The 17,543-nt window shown below is 45.4% G+C and overlaps 1 protein-coding gene across 3 annotated transcripts; it reads left to right on the top strand.

Annotated features, from left to right (window-relative positions):
• The first annotated feature begins 940 nt into the window (after positions 1 to 940).
• Positions 941 to 10,591, top strand: POLR3F (RNA polymerase III subunit F). Of its 3 annotated transcripts, none has more exons than XM_086630353.1 (9): positions 941 to 1,022; positions 1,521 to 1,638; positions 3,691 to 3,758; positions 4,800 to 4,867; positions 5,604 to 5,716; positions 7,630 to 7,773; positions 8,549 to 8,620; positions 9,375 to 9,566; positions 10,158 to 10,591. In XM_086630353.1, the coding sequence occupies exons 1-9, from the start codon at positions 967 to 969 to the stop codon at positions 10,233 to 10,235; spliced, it is 909 nt and encodes a 302-aa protein (XP_086486479.1). In that variant the 5' UTR covers positions 941 to 966; the 3' UTR covers positions 10,236 to 10,591. The 3 variants fall into 3 exon arrangements, with proteins under 3 accessions (XP_086486479.1, XP_086486472.1, XP_086486486.1); XM_086630346.1 differs by having other exon boundaries at positions 8,549 to 8,656; XM_086630360.1 differs by lacking the exon at positions 7,630 to 7,773 and having other exon boundaries at positions 8,549 to 8,656.
• The last annotated feature ends 6,952 nt before the right edge of the window (positions 10,592 to 17,543 follow it).

Here is a 17,543-nt window from a genome sequence, read left to right as displayed (position 1 = left end):
GAAACATGTCTACACTGGAAAGATTTGGTTTTGTAGCCAACCCTTCAATCTTCCAGAAACATCTCTTATGTTACTCATCAATGCAGACAGTAATGATTCAGCACGGAAGATGTTCGTTAGTCCACGTTCTCACTGGGGCTACGACAGGTAAGCCACAGCGCTGCCTGCAGCTGCCCACCTCCTTGGCTGTGTTGCCCGAAGCAGCAGTTGAGGAGTGCGGGCAGTTCTCAGCCAAAATCTCTCGGACTGCATGCAGTGGCACAGGAGAGTGGATCAGATCTTTACCTGACACGAGGAGGCAGAGAGTAATTTTCCTCAAGGACCCGCCTGCTCTTGGCGCACCTGGACCAAAAGCACAGTGCCTTGTTTCAGCCTTCGGGGAGCCCGTCACTGGTGAGACACAACCAGTGTCCCCAGCGTGCCTGGCCCTGCCTGCACACGCCCTGCCAGGTCAGGCCCTGCCTCCTGCCCCCTCACAGCACAGCCCACCTCACCCGCTCCCTCCCTGCTGCTCCCACTGCAGGAGCCCGACCGCCCCTCTCGATCCTGTCCCGCAGCTCTGCCCGCCCCAGGCAGTCCCACGGCACACCCTCGCCCACCCACTCAGCACCCCCTGCTACCGAGCCCCTGCTCGCCCCGCTCGATGCCATCCCACAGCCCTGCCCAGCCCACTCCACCCCCGCTACCGAGCCCCTGACGCCCCACTGACCCCACCCCACTCGATCGCTGATGCAGAGCCCTGCCCGTCCCGCTCGATCCCAGCCCCTTTCCCGCCCTCCCGTTACCACAGACGCCGCGCGCCCGGCCGCGCCCCCTCCCTCTCTCCCCTTGCCCGCCAGCGCGGCCGCCCATTGGTCCGCGTCCCGCTGCTTAGCAACCGACCCCTTCCCCCTTTCCGTCGCGCGGCTCTGACGTCATCTCGCCCCGTCGCTCGCTCGCGCACTGGGGCGGGATTGCTGTGGCGCCATGGCGGAGGTGAAGGTGAAGCCGGAGGTCCCCGACCCCATGGATATAGAGAACAGGTGCGGGGTGGGGGGCGGCGGCGGCGGCACAGCCTGTTTTGTGCTGGGAGGTTCTCAGGTGGCAACGACTGATGGGGCTAGGTCGGCTGCTCGGGTGTCCTTCTGTTCTCGTGGCTTTTCCGCATCAAGTAATTTTTTTCTAACGTTTCATCAGTGTTTGCGTTCTCTGACTAGTCAGCGGTTCCTTCTTTCGTGTAACGAAACCGTACCGGGAGCGCCAAATCCAGGTTGTTGGTAGTGAAAGCAAATGGAGCGCCGTGGTCAGTGTTGCCCCAAGGAGCAAACATAGCTTGTCCGGCACTTCCAAAGATGTGTTGTCAGCACAGGGAGTAAACGCTAAGTTCCCTCAATAGGTACGAGTGAGAAACAGTTCGTGGGTGGGTGGTTTTTCCCTGAATTGTCCTTTTTCCTGTCTTCTGTTCTGACTCTAATACTGTTAGGATTTGGTTTCGGATGTAACAGAACGTGATTTTAAACTCGCTTTCATCTTCCCCCCAGGATCATTGAGCTGTGTCATCAGTTCCCTCACGGTATCACAGACCAGGTGATTCAAAATGATATGCCTCACATGGAAGCCCAGCAGCGAGCCATGGCGATCAACAGGCTGCTCTCAATGGTAGGGTGGTCTCGCCATCTTCATGTTACTTCAGCCAAGCTGGAGCACTCTTCCTACACACAGGCTGAATGGTAGCAACCTGCTGGGCAGGGCTAGCAAATTAGTCCCGCTGGATTTAGTGGCATTTGCCGTAATGCACAGTTACCATAACTTACTTTTGGTAGCCATAAGCACTTGTGATTGCCAAAGCCAATTAAAACATAGCCCAACTTACTCTTTCTGTTCTGTAATGCAGAGTTACCATGAATGTGTATATCCCTGTGGGTTTCTAAGCGAGGAAGCTACCCCTGGGAAGTATGTTTGTTTTTTGATGTGTCTCAAGTTCTTTGGTCTTATTTGCCCTGTGTATTACTTTGTAAAGCAGAATGTGATGCAGTGTAGCAGTCGGATGTAGGTGTAGTTGCAGTGGTTCAGCAGACAGCCACAGGTGATGACTACTAGGCCCACTAGCGATGGAGATTATCTCTATTAGCTGGAGATAAAATAATGGAAGTTATCGCATGCTCTTATGGTCTTCTCCAAACCCCTCACAAAATGCCAAGGTTGTGGATTACTCTGATGATAAGCAGATGAAACATCTCAAGGGACTTTTAGCATCTTCTGTGAATTTCCCACATCTCGCTGGGTGTTTTTCTTTACTGTATCGTGAGTTGGCCTAAGATAGGAGCGAGGATCACCATCAACTACTTGTGCCACATGTTGAGGAACAGAGAGTAGCTGTTTAGTCTTGCTGGTTCAGTTTGGCATAAACTTCAGTATCAGCCAAATGTTCAAGGTCTTTAAAGATCAAGATGCCTTTCACTTCCTTAGGAGGCTGCTTCATGGGCATGCAAAGTCAGGAGAGAAACTGAGCGGTACAGTGGAGAAAGCACTGTTGAAAAGACGGGCTTTCTGAGAAGGAGAGGTGTTGGAAAGTATCCAGACTGAGCGAGGTGCAGTATTTTGTTTTTTTTTAATAACTGAAACTTCTTAGCTTGGACCATACTAGGTGGCACTGGAAGTAATCCAATCTCTCTCTTTTTGGTCTTTCTGTTATAGATAGGAGGTTTTTCAGCACACTGGATGGGAGCTTGTGTGTTCAATAACTTTTGAGTGGGTTGGCCAAATTTCACAATGAGGCTTCAAAGATAGTTAAGTCTCTAGAATTTGTTTAAAATAAATGCCTTGGGGTGTGCGGGGAGATCTAGTAAGTACCTCAAACATGGGGAAAAACTGCCGTGAGAGCTTAGCCTTAATAAGCATCAGGTACTTCACTTGATAAGCTGCAAGTACGTCATCTGTAGAAAAGCACTGAAGGGGATCATCTTGAGGTGTGAGCTTCAATCAACCACACAATGCAAAACTGTAAGAAAGAAGGCTGGAACTATGGGGAAAGGATTAGCTGGCAATGAAAGGGTAAATGTTGTTGCTGTTATATGCAGTTATGCTCTTGGGCTTGTCTAATGGCTTGCCTCTTCAAAATAGGAAATAAGAATTTGCCTGGTCTAGGCACAAGTGTCAAGGGTAGAACAAATGTTTTGTGTGTGAGAGAGAAGCTGGTAATTTGCCTCTGAGAGGCACTATCAATCCTGACCAGCAGTTTTCCAGTGGTTTCTACTTAGTAAACTTTGCTAGACTTAGTAAACTTTCCAGAACTTTGCTACTGGGACTCAGAATTGTTCAGAACTTGTGCAGTAGAGCTCCAACATGATTTCTGGGTAGCCATGCAAACGAATGTTTTGGTGGAAAGGGACAGAAAGGTACACAAGAACTTGATGTCCCTCATGCAGTGGTGAAAGTTAGGAAGAATAATAGGAAGTGCATAGATGTTGTGGGAAGGGACGGGAACTGTATTTATTATTTCTGATAGCTGATGATAAATGGATACTTGTAGGGGGAAGAAATATCTCAAAGGGTATTATTGTTTACGGTGGTTAGAAATGTTACTTTTCCCTTTTCTTTATTCAGTTGACATGAAATGAGATTTTTAATTTAGAATATTGGAAGATTCTTGTCACATTGTGAAACAAGCTATTTCAAGGAAAGTAAATGCATTGTGTCCATCTCTCCTAGGGGCAACTGGACCTTCTCAGGAGCAATGCAGGTCTTCTGTATAGAATCAAAGAGTCTCAAAATGCAAGGTGAGCCGAGTGTTTGCTGGATAAATATATTTGGAACACAGTTCTGCAACTCACATGCCACGTTGCAAAGAATACACTCAGCAACATAATATGGATTCTGTAACATCAACGTTACAGAACAAAACTACTTATTTCCGGAGGGTACGCTTAACTCCCCTGAGCTGATCCTGGGAACCGTTTTAGATGTAGTGGTTTCTACTGAACAGAGGGTGCCATGGGACTACAGTTCTGACTTGCTAGCAGAGTTCCTGGTCCAGATGACAGCAGTGTGATCTGTGCAAACATATGGATATGCTTGGGGGAAATCCAGCTGTAGCCCGACCATACCATCTGCAAACTGTGCTTCTATGGTCTTCCTCACTGCTCATGTTACAGGATCAGTGCTCATATTCAGAGCTGTTCCAGGATCCTCCAAAGATGTTCCAAAGGCATGAGCAGAAACTCATACCTTTGATTTATTAAAATGTACCTTCAAGCCATGTCTTGTGATGCCTGTGTAAATCTGATGAAAGATGCCTAGACATACTTCTGCAAAGAAAATATCCTTAAAAATTATCCTCAGTGCAAGCATGACATCCTCTCTGTTTCTAACGCTTTAGAAAAAGATCACCGTATTCAGGTTTTCTCAGACCAGTGAAAAGGCATGTTTTGGAGTTGGGAGCACGCTGCTGTCCCTTTGTAGGCATTCTGTCTAGAGATAGGTTATCCTAAATTATGCTCCGTGCTGTGTTTGGCCTGCCACAGTTGTGTTAATATGTCATTCTGAATTCCCCATTGTTATGATGAGTTGAGTGACTCCTGCTTAGTCACTTCCTTTCATACTGTGCTCTTTCCTCTTTATTGTGGCTTCTCAGGGGCAAGCTTGGCTTGATACAGAGGTGTAGTGTCATGTATTATATTTGCCAATGGCTGCCTTATTGTGTAGGGTTTTTTCCTTTGTACATTTTTTTATTTACAGTACTTGTTTTCAGTTTAAAACAAATTCAACTTCTTTTCAATTTTGGACCTCTCAAAAATCCTGATATTTTTCTTGTTTTACAGTAAAATGAAAGGCTCTGACAATCAAGAGAAGCTGGTTTACCAGATTATAGAAGATGCAGGCAACAAAGGTAGTTTAAATAGATTGTAATTGTGAATGGTACTAACTCTTTTTACTTATGGAACCGTTCCCGTCCAAACAAGCTAGCTGCCAGGTCTGTAGCTAATGTTCCATGTGCCCACTTTTTAAAAACAAAAGAGAAGATGACATATTTCTCTATTAAATAACAACCTGTCCTGGTTGACTTTTGGAGGAGCTCTTTCAGAATATTTGGAATATGAATTATGAGTTATCTATGAGACTGTCAAGCTGAGAAATCCACAGAACACTCACAACTTAAAAGAAATTGTGATATTTATATTGGATTTAACAGCAGAAACCACTGCTAGTAACTAGGCTTTCTCAGCAGTCATTGCACACTATGGTTTGAGAGATGGCAAGTAGAACTCGATGTCGTATTTTTGTTGAAGTGAACACAAATTACTTAAAAATGCAAGAACATTTCTGTGTTGTGTTCATGTTGGCAGTGAAATGGGGTCCACTTGTAAGAGCTCTTGGAGGAGAGGTAAAGTGCAGAAGGACAGTGTGGTGGTTGTGGTATACGTTTCCTGGTTTTGCTGGTTTATTTTTTCTTCCATCACTTTCTATCCCTTCCCTCCCTTTTGCTGGGAGTGGTGGGATCAATGATACATCCTATGGTTGGCAAGCAAGTCAAGCAATGTTGTAATGTGACTCGGTTTGTGAGTATGTGCAGAAACAGATGGTTTCTTCTATTCATTCCTTTTCACTTCTCTGTTTCGAAACAGGTATTTGGAGCAGGGACATTAGATACAAAAGTAATTTGCCTTTAACAGAGATCAACAAGATTCTGAAAAACTTGGAAAGCAAGAAACTAATTAAAGCGGTTAAATCTGTGGCAGTGAGTATTTTGTGACTTTTTTTTTTAACCATTTCAAACATTTGCTGCATGCTGTGTATGTTTGAACAGGAGACTTGGAGCAGAGAAACCTCATTCTGCCTCCAGCTTTCTCACTGACTATGCACCAGGTTTGAGGTGCAACAGATAGGAGAGGCTATTATGTTTGTTAAATGATCAATGTACAAACTGATTAATAATCTAATTAATAAGCGCATCACTATTAATATACAGCTTTATCCCTCTTCACACCACTACTAATCACGCACCATTACTATCAAGTTGCAGTATTAGTTCTCTTTATTGCACGCAACTGTGTTATAGTTCTGTTGCCCTTCACAGACCTCACACTGCTTACTACTAATCTGCAGTTCTGTCACCGTTTTCTCTGCCCTTCCGTACCTGGTCTTCAGGACACAAACCTAGGGAAGAGTCTGGTGGGTTTCCCTCCAGCATCCCAGTGGGCTTGGGTCCACAGGTCACCTTCTCTGCTGTCTGTATGCATCCATAATTCCTGCTGCCTGCAGATCCTGCCCTCTCTTTTTATACTTATTCTCTTTTCTTGTTTCTTAACTCTGTACCGCCCTTTTCTCCTTTCACCACTCGGTCTCCACCCAAATAAGCAACCTGCCCATAATTACTTTTTCACCATCGGTCCCAATGTTGCTGTACCACAATTCGGTACTTTGATACTGAAGCAGTCTCGGCCTTTTATATGGGACTAGTGATATTGTTGCCTAGCTGCAAGTGTCCTTGCAAGGTTCCTCTCCCCTGGAGATCCTGAAACTCCCTTCAGTTATCTGGCTCCTGCTGGAATTGTATTACTTATTACAAACAATTTCTAAAACATTGATTCTGTTTTAGTCTTGGTTCCTCTACTTCATTCCAGTTACCCAAGCACTTTCCTATCTTATGTGCAGACAGTCCACATACCAGAGTAGGGCTTATCCTTTTCCATGGTTTTTCTCACTCTGTTGTAATGCTCATACAGCATCTTGCTCTCCCTTACCTGCTTAATTACAAGTCATTGCTATTAGCAAGTTCTTTGGACGTTCTCCTGCTTTCCAGCAGAGATTCTGTCTTGTTGCAGGGCCTGATACTCCAGGAAGACCACTTGCTTGTGAACTCTTGAAAGTTTTATGTTGTGTGCCTTTTCTGTGTACCAATCTCATCTGCACCATGAAGGCAATATCTTGGCTTGTGTGTGTGCGTTTTTTGGAGGGGACAGGGGAGGAGTGAGAGGTGAGGGTAACTTCTGAAATAGAAATAAAATGGCAATAAAGAAGTTGGACATAGAGAAGCAGTAGCATTTTCATGTTCTTGTGAGAGATGCTGGCTTCATACAGGGATGTAATGCTGCTAAAATTCCTTCAGTGGTTGCTGAGTAGTCCTTTGGATGACTACTAATATTGGGACTGAAGCAGCATTCCCATTCACCCTGTGTAGGTGTGGCGGTAAGGAGTGGGCTCGCAAGGGCTCACTTTAGCTGCAGGGTTTAGTCATGTAAGGGTCATCCTATCAGCAGTGCACGGGTTGAATCCTGCAGAAGCAGTTGAAAGCTTCTCCATCAAGTTTGTCTTTGCGGTCTTCTAAAGACACTTTCCTGCCCTCCTGCGACTGTGGAGGAGAATTAGAGTCAATAGGCTAAAATAAACCTCGGGAAGATCTGAGAGTTTAGTATTGTGTGCACATTGTTAGGGTTCTCTCTTCTAACACTGTTATAAAATGATGAGGAATCTAAATGTATTGATCTCCATGTTACCTGAGGTCCAAACATGTTAAGGATAGCTCGAGTCAGCTGGATTGCTGTGCCCCGGATTTTAGGAGTAATGAACTGTTTTGCAGATATCTTCTTAAATCTTCCTTCCTTATAGAAGACTTTCAGCTGTTAAGAGCTGTGCGCTTTTCTTTAACAGGCATCCAAGAAGAAGGTGTATATGCTATATAACCTGCAGCCTGACCGGTCAGTGACTGGTGGGGCTTGGTACAGTGACCAAGATTTCGAGTCTGAATTTGTGGAGGTGTTAAATCAACAATGTTTTAAATTTCTTCAGAGTAAGGTGAGTGCCACTACTAAAGTCACTTTCCATTTGCTTTGTGCAAGTAATTACTTTCTTAATAAAACAAGTGACAGGCAAGGCTTAAGTTTTCCATAGTGTTTTCTATAAGTATTGTCCATTGTTATAACTGGATCAGCAAATCTGCACTGGAGTATTATTTTTGTCATAAAAAGTGTGATGGTGTTGCATTTTAACAATGCCTATTTTCACACCCTGTACAGGGAGTGAAGCTTTCTGACTCCAAGGTCCAATGATGAGCTAGGCAGCAAAGAACACAGGACCAAAAAATCTAGCAAAAGTCACTGTATTCCTGCTGAGATCCTAATTTCTGAGAGGGTAGAAGGCAGTAGTCAGTCAGTGCTGCCTAGAAGACCATTTTTCCCTAGTTTGACTGGAGGAGAAGTCTGCTCTCCATTAAATAAATCCTATGCAGATTGCAGCATTTCTCTATTCCACCAAAATATATTTTAACTGGCACTAGGTACAGCAGAAACTTTTTTTGTCGACAAAATGCCAAATGGTGATATTCCTTCGTATAAATCTAAATCACTGTGTAAATTTTGTATCATATTTAGTGTAAAATTATGTCTGGTTGTGCATTGCATTGTCTCACATACATCTGTCTTAAGGATATAGCTTTCAATGTTAAATAAAATACATGTCCCGGAAATGGTTTGAAAATCAACTTTTATACTTCAGTCTGCCTGAAACTGAACCACAAAGGAGGCTTTTGGCAGCGAGTACTGACTATCGCTCGTCTTTGCTGTTTTCTCAGGCAGAGGCAGCTCGGGAGAGCAAACAGAACCCCATGATACAGAGGAACAGCTCATTTGCCTCGTCCCATGAGGTGTGGAAATACATCTGTGAACTGGGTATCAGTAAGGTCAGAACAGATTCATCTTACTACTGTCAGAATTATCAGTGCATTCCTAGCTGCAGGAGTTGGGTCCTGCAAATTTGGTGAGGGTCCGATAAGTGCTTTAGTACCCTACAGTTACTGTAGTGCAGATGGGCTTTGCTGCTTGATTGTTTTTTGAGGAGGGTCAGTGGTGCTGTGTGGGATTCCAGGATAGTTTGTACATGGGGGTTTTTAAAGACACATAAAAGAATTTGCATTCACATACTTGTCCTATAACAGTCTCAACTGGGATAGAATTTATTATTTCTCTCAAGTTTGCCTATGCCCTTCAAGCAGTTTTAGGGGAGGAAAAATAAAGAAAAAATATGAACCCCTCAATTATTGGTCACCATCAACAGGCATATCTTCAACAATGTCTTTTTCTTCTTTCACCATCGTTTTCCTGTAAAACTAGGAATATATTGTGCTGGGATGATGTAGACACTTGAGGTGCATAGGGAAGTTCTTTTTGGTAAACCAAGGCTGGTGCAATCTAAAAATGCTTGGAGGGTAGGAGGTATTGGTATTTGCTTTTCTTTGTCAATCTGCACAACCCCATAAAGTGCCCAGTGAAAGCAGTGCCTTTATCTGGGCTAGGTTAGAACTCTAAGGATTTGTTACTCGAGGTGTTTGCTCGTTTCCTCCTTGCAGGACTTATTAGCATGCGTCTTTCCTAATACTTATTTTACAAATTATTTCTTAGGTAGAGTTGTCAATGGAAGACATTGAAACCATTTTAAATACTCTAATATATGATGGAAAAGTGGAGATGACTATTATTGCTGCAAAGGAAGGGACAGTAGGCAGTGTGGATGGACAGATGAAGTTGTACAGAGCCGTTAGTCCTCTCATACAACCCACTGGATTAGTCAGGACGCCCTGTGGACTCTGTCCCGTAAGTAACTAACTCTGTATAGGAATATGTGGCTGCATGCAAATTTTGAGTACAATCCTGCAAATGGCCAGCCAGCATATTGCAAGGTTATATGCAACCTTGTGATCCTCGTGCCTTTCTAAGGCAACTCTGCTCAGAAGCATTATCCATGGTGCCTTAGCTATGGTGTGAGAGGCAGGTTCTTTAGTTTAGACCAGGATGTTTCCCACATATGTATTGTCACTTTACTGTATGTGAAATGGTGCTGTCAAGTGTAGCCTGTTCCCAAATTTGCCTACTTATGTTTTTTAACAAGCTAACTTATTTCTGTCTAGCTTTTGGTCTCTCCTGCTTGGATTGTAAACTGATATGTGGGTAAAACTTGCCAGTGTGTCCATTTGCATCACTTACTACAGTGGGGTCTGTTTTTCTTTGTTGTGCTCACGTTGCTCTTCCTCAGAGCTGGCATTGGACTCCCGAGATTTTGGCCTCTGTTAAAATACTGCTTTTTTTGCTGGGGAAGGAGCAGAAAACATGCAAGCATGTTACTTCCAGTAAGATCGTGCTTGCTGTATATAATTACTCATACTGACACAGGGCTTTCTTTTGCAGGTTTTTGATGATTGCCATGAAGGTGGTGAGATTTCTCCATCAAACTGTATTTATATGACAGAGTGGCTGGAGTTCTAAAGTGAAAGAAAACTGTAAACTGGATCTGTGCTTCACAGCCCCAGTGACAAAGTGGCTTGCTTTTTTTTTAAAAAGTGGACTTCTAAATTTGTGAGCAACTTCAGGACACGGAGTGACTTTGTTTTTAATGAAACATAAAGCAGCTACATACCAGTTGCGCGAGCAGTCCTTTGAGTGGTCTGGAAATCGAGTGTGCACTGAAGGTCAAGGCTGAAGTGGAAAAGTAGATCCGTTCTTGTACCAAAAATTGGTTGTATGACCTGAAAACTGCCGTAGAACAGCTGGGTGGTGATGCGTCGCTTTCAAGGATTGTGTCAAGTACTCCACAGACGCTTATTCTGAATGAGAGAAAATAAGTCATTAGCAGATCAGAAAAACTTGCTAATGAGTGTTGCCAAGAATAAGATCCCAAACTTTCCTTTCAGACTGATGCTATTGGTGGGTGCTTACGTCCTGAAGCTGACACGTTTCTCCCGTGATAGCTACCATATAATTGAAGACTAAGCCTCTGATGTGGGAAATATCCTAAATATGTCAAACAGAGCTCACTGACTCTTTATTATCTTTCTTACCTGCTAATTTATCATTAAAACCCTGATGTTTCTCATGTACATACGTGCTTCGTTTCCTCCCTTGCTGCTGTTGCCTGGTGATGCATCTGTTGTATTTATTCCTTCATCTGACAGCTACAAGATCATCAAATCTGTGATGCAGCTGCATCATGTACATGGATATGTCACCTGAAATTTTGAGTAGAAGCATTCTGGGAAGATGTGTTTTCCAGAAGAGAAAAAGACTTCCTCTGGCCTGATGGTACAGGGAAGATTTTTATAGATTATCTGAATGCCTTCAGGGCTGAAAAATATGCTGATGACAGTTGTTTGTACATAAATATGGCCTCTGGCCTTGGTTTGTGATCTGATAAAGGCAGGATACTGGCATATCATCAAAAAGCACAATCTTCTCCTCCTGTGATGTGGAGACAATTTGTGTTTCTCTTACGTGTGACCTCCCTGGCTCCTTCTCTGTGTGGCTCTGGACTGATGAATTAGCAATAACGTATAGACTGTGGTGGTGGTGTAAGTCTCGTGCCCAGGGTACACCAGGCCATGGACCTCTTGAGAGAGCTGTGTCTGGTTTCCTCTGGCTAGTGATATTCATCTGGCAGTATTAGAGGGGCGATACTGTCTTTGGAAAATGTAGGTTCAAATCCCACTTGGGAAATATACAGTTAGTACAAAAATCAGTTTTATGCTAATTAGTTACTCCACCTCTTCCTTAACCTATAATCAAGCAACCTCGGGGGGGGGAAGCTCCTTTTTCTTGAGAATATTGAGCATATATGGTACAGCCAGCTCTTCACCATCCAGAATAACAGAGGGCTGAGATGAAGTACTAGCAGACTAGGTGGTGTAGACACACGAACTGTGCAGAGACAGTCTGGTCCCAGTACAACTTGTTACCTGTGGCTTAATCTTGCTGTGTCCAGGCTGGATCTCTGCACAACTACTCTGTATCTTGATGATAGCCTCCCAGCACTGGGAAACAATTAGCAGGTCAAACACAACACTGGACTTGTTGCAGCTAGCTGTTTCAAAATTCCCTATCTGAAAATAAGCTCTCCTGGACACACACAGCTGGGATGGCAACAGTCGAGTGTATCTACAGCTGAGTTATCAGCATGCCAAGTAAATGGTGGGCTAACGTAGAGAGATTTTGGAAGGTGGTTTACCTAATAAAGGTAGGAGACTTTACAACAGCTATTTCAATATTGTTCAGGAGTTTGCACTTTCTAAAAGCAGTCTGGATGCCATATAAGTGTTCAAATCTTGCTTGATTCCCATTTTCCTACTTATAGCATGGGTTATGGACAGAAGGCTAATGGTGGTAAATGCTGTACAAGGAATTAAAAATGAAAAAAAAGAAAAGAGAAAAAAAAAAGGCTCCTGTCCCATACAGGGACAGTATAGATACAGAGGCAAAGGCTCCTTGTTTGCAAGTAAGCATGCTGTCTGGACTGGAGCAAACAACTAGTACTGATAAGCTGGCATGTCCATGGAAGGAGTCTGATTGTGTTAGGTAGTGTGAGCACTCACAGCAGCCTCTTTCTTTTGTTCTGGTGTTGTCTCAAGGCGACGGGTTACATATCTCTACAGAGGCAGAAGAGTTCTTACGAAAGTGATGTGGGGGTGAAATGGTCAGATGTTTGTTCTTTTTGTGCCCCTCTTAACCACTCAGCACACCGAAGCCTGAGGAAAATGCTGCGAACTTCACTGGAGGGAGCCTTAACCTCAGCTTTCAGACATCTGTTGTGTGGCCAAAGCTAATTTCACTGAGGTGTGGGCCTGGAGTTGCCTTTGTCTTCCTGCGTTCAAAGAGGACCTAACACAATGGGGTCCTGAATCCTGCTGCTGCAGAGATAACACATTGTTTGCGCTCTGCTGCAGCTAGAAGATAGCTTTCAGGGAAACAGCAAGTCTTTATCATGCAGGTATGTCACTTTATGCAGTATAACCATTGGCAATAAGGAAAAGGAGAGAGCTTGTTGTCAGTGAGCAGCTTTAGGAAGCAGAGAGCTGGTTTATTAAGCTCTTCAAATCCTGGCTCATTTGAATTGGGTTTATCTGGCTTAGATGACCTTTGACATTAATAGTCTAGACTTTTTTTCCTCTCTGAGTTGCTTCAGTCTTCTCTTCTGCCTGACAAAGCTGTGCCCTTTACAAACTGGTGTGAAATGTAACATTTTGGGGAAGCTACACTACCAGCTCCAGTACTGAAGATGAAAACGCTTCCGTGTAGAAAGCTGAGAGCTAAAGTTAACGCTCAAACCACGGATGACCACTTGGAAGCAAGATCCACTCATTTTCTTATTGCAAGCCTCATACAAGAGGTGACAGTTTGGTGGCTGCAGGACCACGAGGTACCTCCTGGGTCGGGGAGCCCAGCCCCGTTACCGTGAGCCCTGGGGTGTGCAGCCCTGCTTGTGAACCAACCAGGCTGCTCCTGTGAGCCGTTTCCTCCCCAGTGGCAACCAACGGCGCACAAACAAGTTGGAGGGTGGTCACGCTCAAATACCATTTTCACATGGAACGAAGTGCAAGATTGCTTGTTATTTCCAAGAGAAACATTAACTATCAGGCGGTATTGTGAACTGGGGGACAGCACAGCGAGTGGGTACTGTTTAATGTGTCGAGCCTTTACAGTCCAAAGTTTAAAATAGTGGCATTAATGGCAAACTTGAAGCCTTGGTAGTGAAAACAGTTACTGCGTAGCTGAGTGGCTGTTCAGTTTTTATTGGTTTTGTTTTGTTTGGTTTTTGTGGTGTTTTTTTTTTTTATTTATTATTTACTCTGATCCTAACTCTCGCCCCCGTTGGGGGTGTTAAGCGTTGATGGTTGTTCATCTGGTGCTGTTCGGGTGCCATCTTCTGTCCCCTTCTGGTATGGCTTCCCTAGGGCTCAAGAAAGAAAAGAGCTCTCAGACCCTGCTGTGGTTTCCCGTTTCGCCTCCACGTGCAGAGCAGTTTTTTGGGAAGAAACAAGTGAATGGGGACAGCCAGGTCTCCTATTGCTGTCAAACACTTCGTGCTTTGAAACAGGGTATAGACAGCTTAATCAGGGCTGTCCTCTACCACACACAGACCAATTTCCCCTCTTGCTTCATGTGGCTGGGACTTTGTAATTTCATCTGTGAGAAATGCGTAACCAGGCCCTCAGCCACACTGGGCCCAGCTCAGCCTGCAGCATGAAGGGGACGAAAAGGCACTGTGAGAAGCTCCAGAGGTGGTGTCCAAATTCTTGTTGAAAACGTTCACTTCCTACCTGAGACAGTGAATTATTGGATTTATAGAATCATAGAATGGTTTGGGTTGGAAGGGGCCTCAAAGATCATCTAGTTCCAAGCCCCCTGCCATGGGCAGGGAAACCCTCCACTACACCAGGTTGCCCAAAGCCTCATCCAACCTGGCCTTGAACACTTACAGGGATGGGGCATCTACAACTTCTCTGGGCCTGTTCCAGTGCCTCACCACCCTATGAGTGAAAAATTCCTTCCTTATATCTAATCTAAATCTGCCCTCTTTCAGTTTAAAGCCATTTCCTCTTGTCCTACCACTACATGCCCTTGTAAAAAGTCCCTCCCCAGCTTTCCTGTAGGCCCTCTTTAAGTACTGGAAGGCTGCTATAAGATCACCCTGGAGCCTTCTCTTCTCCAGGCTGAACAGCCTCAACTCTCTCAGCCTGTCTTCATAGCAGAGGTGTTCCAGCCCTCAGATCATTTTTGTGGCCCTCCTCTGGGCTCGCTCAAGCAGCTCCGTGTCCTTCTTATGTTGGGGACTCCAGAGCTGAATGCAGTACTGGAGGTGGGGTCTCACGAGAGCAGAGTAGGGGGGCAGAATCACCTCCCGCGACCTGCTGGCCACACTGCTTTTGATGCAGCCTGGGATACGGTTGGCTTTCTGGGCTACCAGTGCACATTGCTGGCTCATGTTGAGCTTCTCATCCACCAGCACTCCCAAGTCCTTTTCCTCAGGGCTGCTCTCAATCCATTCTCCACCCAGCCTGTACTTGTGCTTGAGATTGATCCGACCCATGTGCAGGACCTTGTACTTGGTCTTGTTGAGCTTCACGAGGTTCTCAAAGGCCCACCTCTCCAGCCTGTCCAGGTCCCTCTGGATGGTATCCTTTCCCTCCAGTGTGTCCACAACACCACACAACTTGGTGTCATCTGCAAACTTGCTGAGGGTGCACTCGGTCCCACTGTCCATGTTACCAACAAAAATGTTAAATAGCACTGGTCCCAGTACTGACCCCAGAGGAACACCACTCGTCACTGGCCTCTACATGACTCCTCTGGACTTAAGGAGATCATGGGGGAGTGGGGAGGAGGGGAAGCAGAGCTCAAAGCATTCTCCTCTTTCAGTTAGACACAAAACAAGTTGGGGCTATGTAGCCTGTGTTTCCCCCCCCCCCCCCCCTCTTGCTTTTTGAGCAAGATTGTGATTGTTCCAGGAAAACAGAAGAATAGGAAAGCTTTTACTTTAGTTATATTGGTCTAGAAACACAAGGCTTTTGGATTTTGCTTCTCTTGCAAACTCGCAATAGTTGCTCAATGTTTCAATTAACCTCATGCTAGTAGAGTGGGCACAGCATAGCCTTGAAGCCCTGGGTCCCAGTAAGGCTCTGTGCTTTCCTTTTGAGACACAGTGATACGAGGAAGATGTAAAATGAAAGATAAAACTACTAACTCCAGAGGAGCAGATTTGCTTTGCCTCTTACTGATACTGCTTGGAGAGCAAATCCTAGGTCTGAGGAAGTTAACAATAGTAGTAAAGTAATTTGAATTTTATAAGCTTTAGCATATGAGTATAGGTAGCATTCTTCTGCATTTTTATTCCCACTGAATTTGTGGTCTTTCTGCTTGTGTTCAGATTTTACACAAGCAAATTTAACCCCTGGAGAGCACACACCTTATGTTAGGAAGCTGGTAAGGCAATATTAATGTTCAGCTCAGCACCTTGTTTTGCTTTGTTTTGGACCTGGTACATTGCTCTCCACTGTTAGATGTTTCTGTAGAAAATACACCTTTTCTGCCCTGGGAAGAAGGAATGAACGGCCCTTGGTTAAAGCAGTTTCTTCAAGAATTCTCTGGATAATGCCAATCTCCCTGTGGAATTCAGTGTTCTGAAAATGGCCCCTATCTGTGTACTTACACAGTTCTGTTCTACATCTGTCAGCCAATTCCTGCTGTCCTTTCCAAGGAAGGGAAAAAGGGCTGCTGATGGTTCCAAACTCTACAGTAGCCCAATGGCAGTTTCGTTGGATCTTCTGCTGCTGCCAGTGTCTGTTGAAGTATCTTGAGGGGCACAGAGAACAGTGTTGAAAACCCTGTCCTTCTCTCCTCAATGGTTTGTTTAACTTCTTGCTATTTCTAGTGTAAACAAACTCTTAGCACAGACTGTGAACTGAGAGTAGTCACAGATTTTTACAGGTACTTGAACACTGAGAAGAGATTGCCACTTTTTTTTTTAATAGCCAAGCATTTCATTGTAGACTGTGCAGTAACACTTAAAACTTATTTATGTTCCTAATTGCTTATTATATGTAAAAGTTGGCCACATTTCCTATGCATGGTTTTACCAAAACCTTCAAATAGCTAAGAAAAGTGTAACATGTCCCACACAGCTCACAGAATAGAAAGAACGAGCATCACCCTGCAGTTAGTCACAACAGAGAGCCTCTATAGGCATCTGAGCTCCACAGTTTGGCCAGATTTTGTGTTTCTTGTGCTAGTTAGCTGGTAGGAGGCAATGCCACCTACATCAGTAAATCTCCATACCACAGGCTCTCTTGGGTTTTTTTTGTCTGCTGTATCAGATGTGTAAGCAGACACCAGTGCAAATGGGTGAGTTCTGACATAACTGATGTCATGGTTTGATGTGGGGGGGGGGTGGTTCTGGTGGCAGGAGAGGGGTTTTGCTCCCTGCGACCTCCCCGGTTTTGGAACCAGGTTAGGTTTGGTTCCGGCCACCAGATCAGACTGCCATCCCCCTCGGGGTTGAGCCAATAGGGCGCCTCTGCGAATTGCCCTATTTAAGTCGGGACAAAGGGACCGGAAAAGGTGCTTCGCCCAGGATCGAGCAGAGAAGGGAGGAGGGCACTGCTCCCGCTCCCTGGCTCCCAGCCGGGCAGCTGCCTGCGTCGGGCCAGCACCGCCCACAGAGAATGGCGGCGGCGGAGCCAGCTGGGGAACTCGGGGGCACCCCACTCCCGGGGTGCCCACTGGGCTGAGTTCACCTGGAGAGGACTGACTGAGATCTGAGAGAAACAGCCGCATCGACACCAGGTCAGTGAGGATGGAGCGGGAGGAGGTGTGCCGGAGCCGAGTTTCCCCTGCGGCTGATGGTGAGATAGCAGGCGGCCCCCCTGCAACCAGGACGGCCTCGGTGGAGCAGAGACCCACTCGCAGCCCGTGGGGAGAAGATGCCTGAGCCTGAGGATGGTCGTGGTGGGGTGCATGACGAGGCAGAGAGGCATCTGGAGTCTTCATGACAACCCACGCCGGAGCGAGTGGCTACAGCTCCCTAAGTACCCGAGACTGTGGTAAAGCCCACACCGGAGCAATCTGTGGGGAAGGATTGTTTCCAGTGGGCTGGACTCATGTTGGAGAAGTTTGTGGATTTTTCCTCGTGGGTAGGGGATCCATTGGAGCAGGGGAAAAGGGTGTAAGGACTCCTTCTCCTTTAAGAAAGAAGCAGCAGTAACAGCACGGAATGAACTGACCTGCACCCCCCAGTCCCTGCCCCCTGTG

Source organism: Tauraco erythrolophus, chromosome 2, assembly GCF_009769465.1.
Source record: "Tauraco erythrolophus isolate bTauEry1 chromosome 2, bTauEry1.pri, whole genome shotgun sequence".
NCBI lineage: Eukaryota > Metazoa > Chordata > Aves > Musophagiformes > Musophagidae > Tauraco > Tauraco erythrolophus.
Note: the sequence above shows the minus strand (reverse complement) of the source record. Positions and strands in the feature narration are given on the sequence as shown.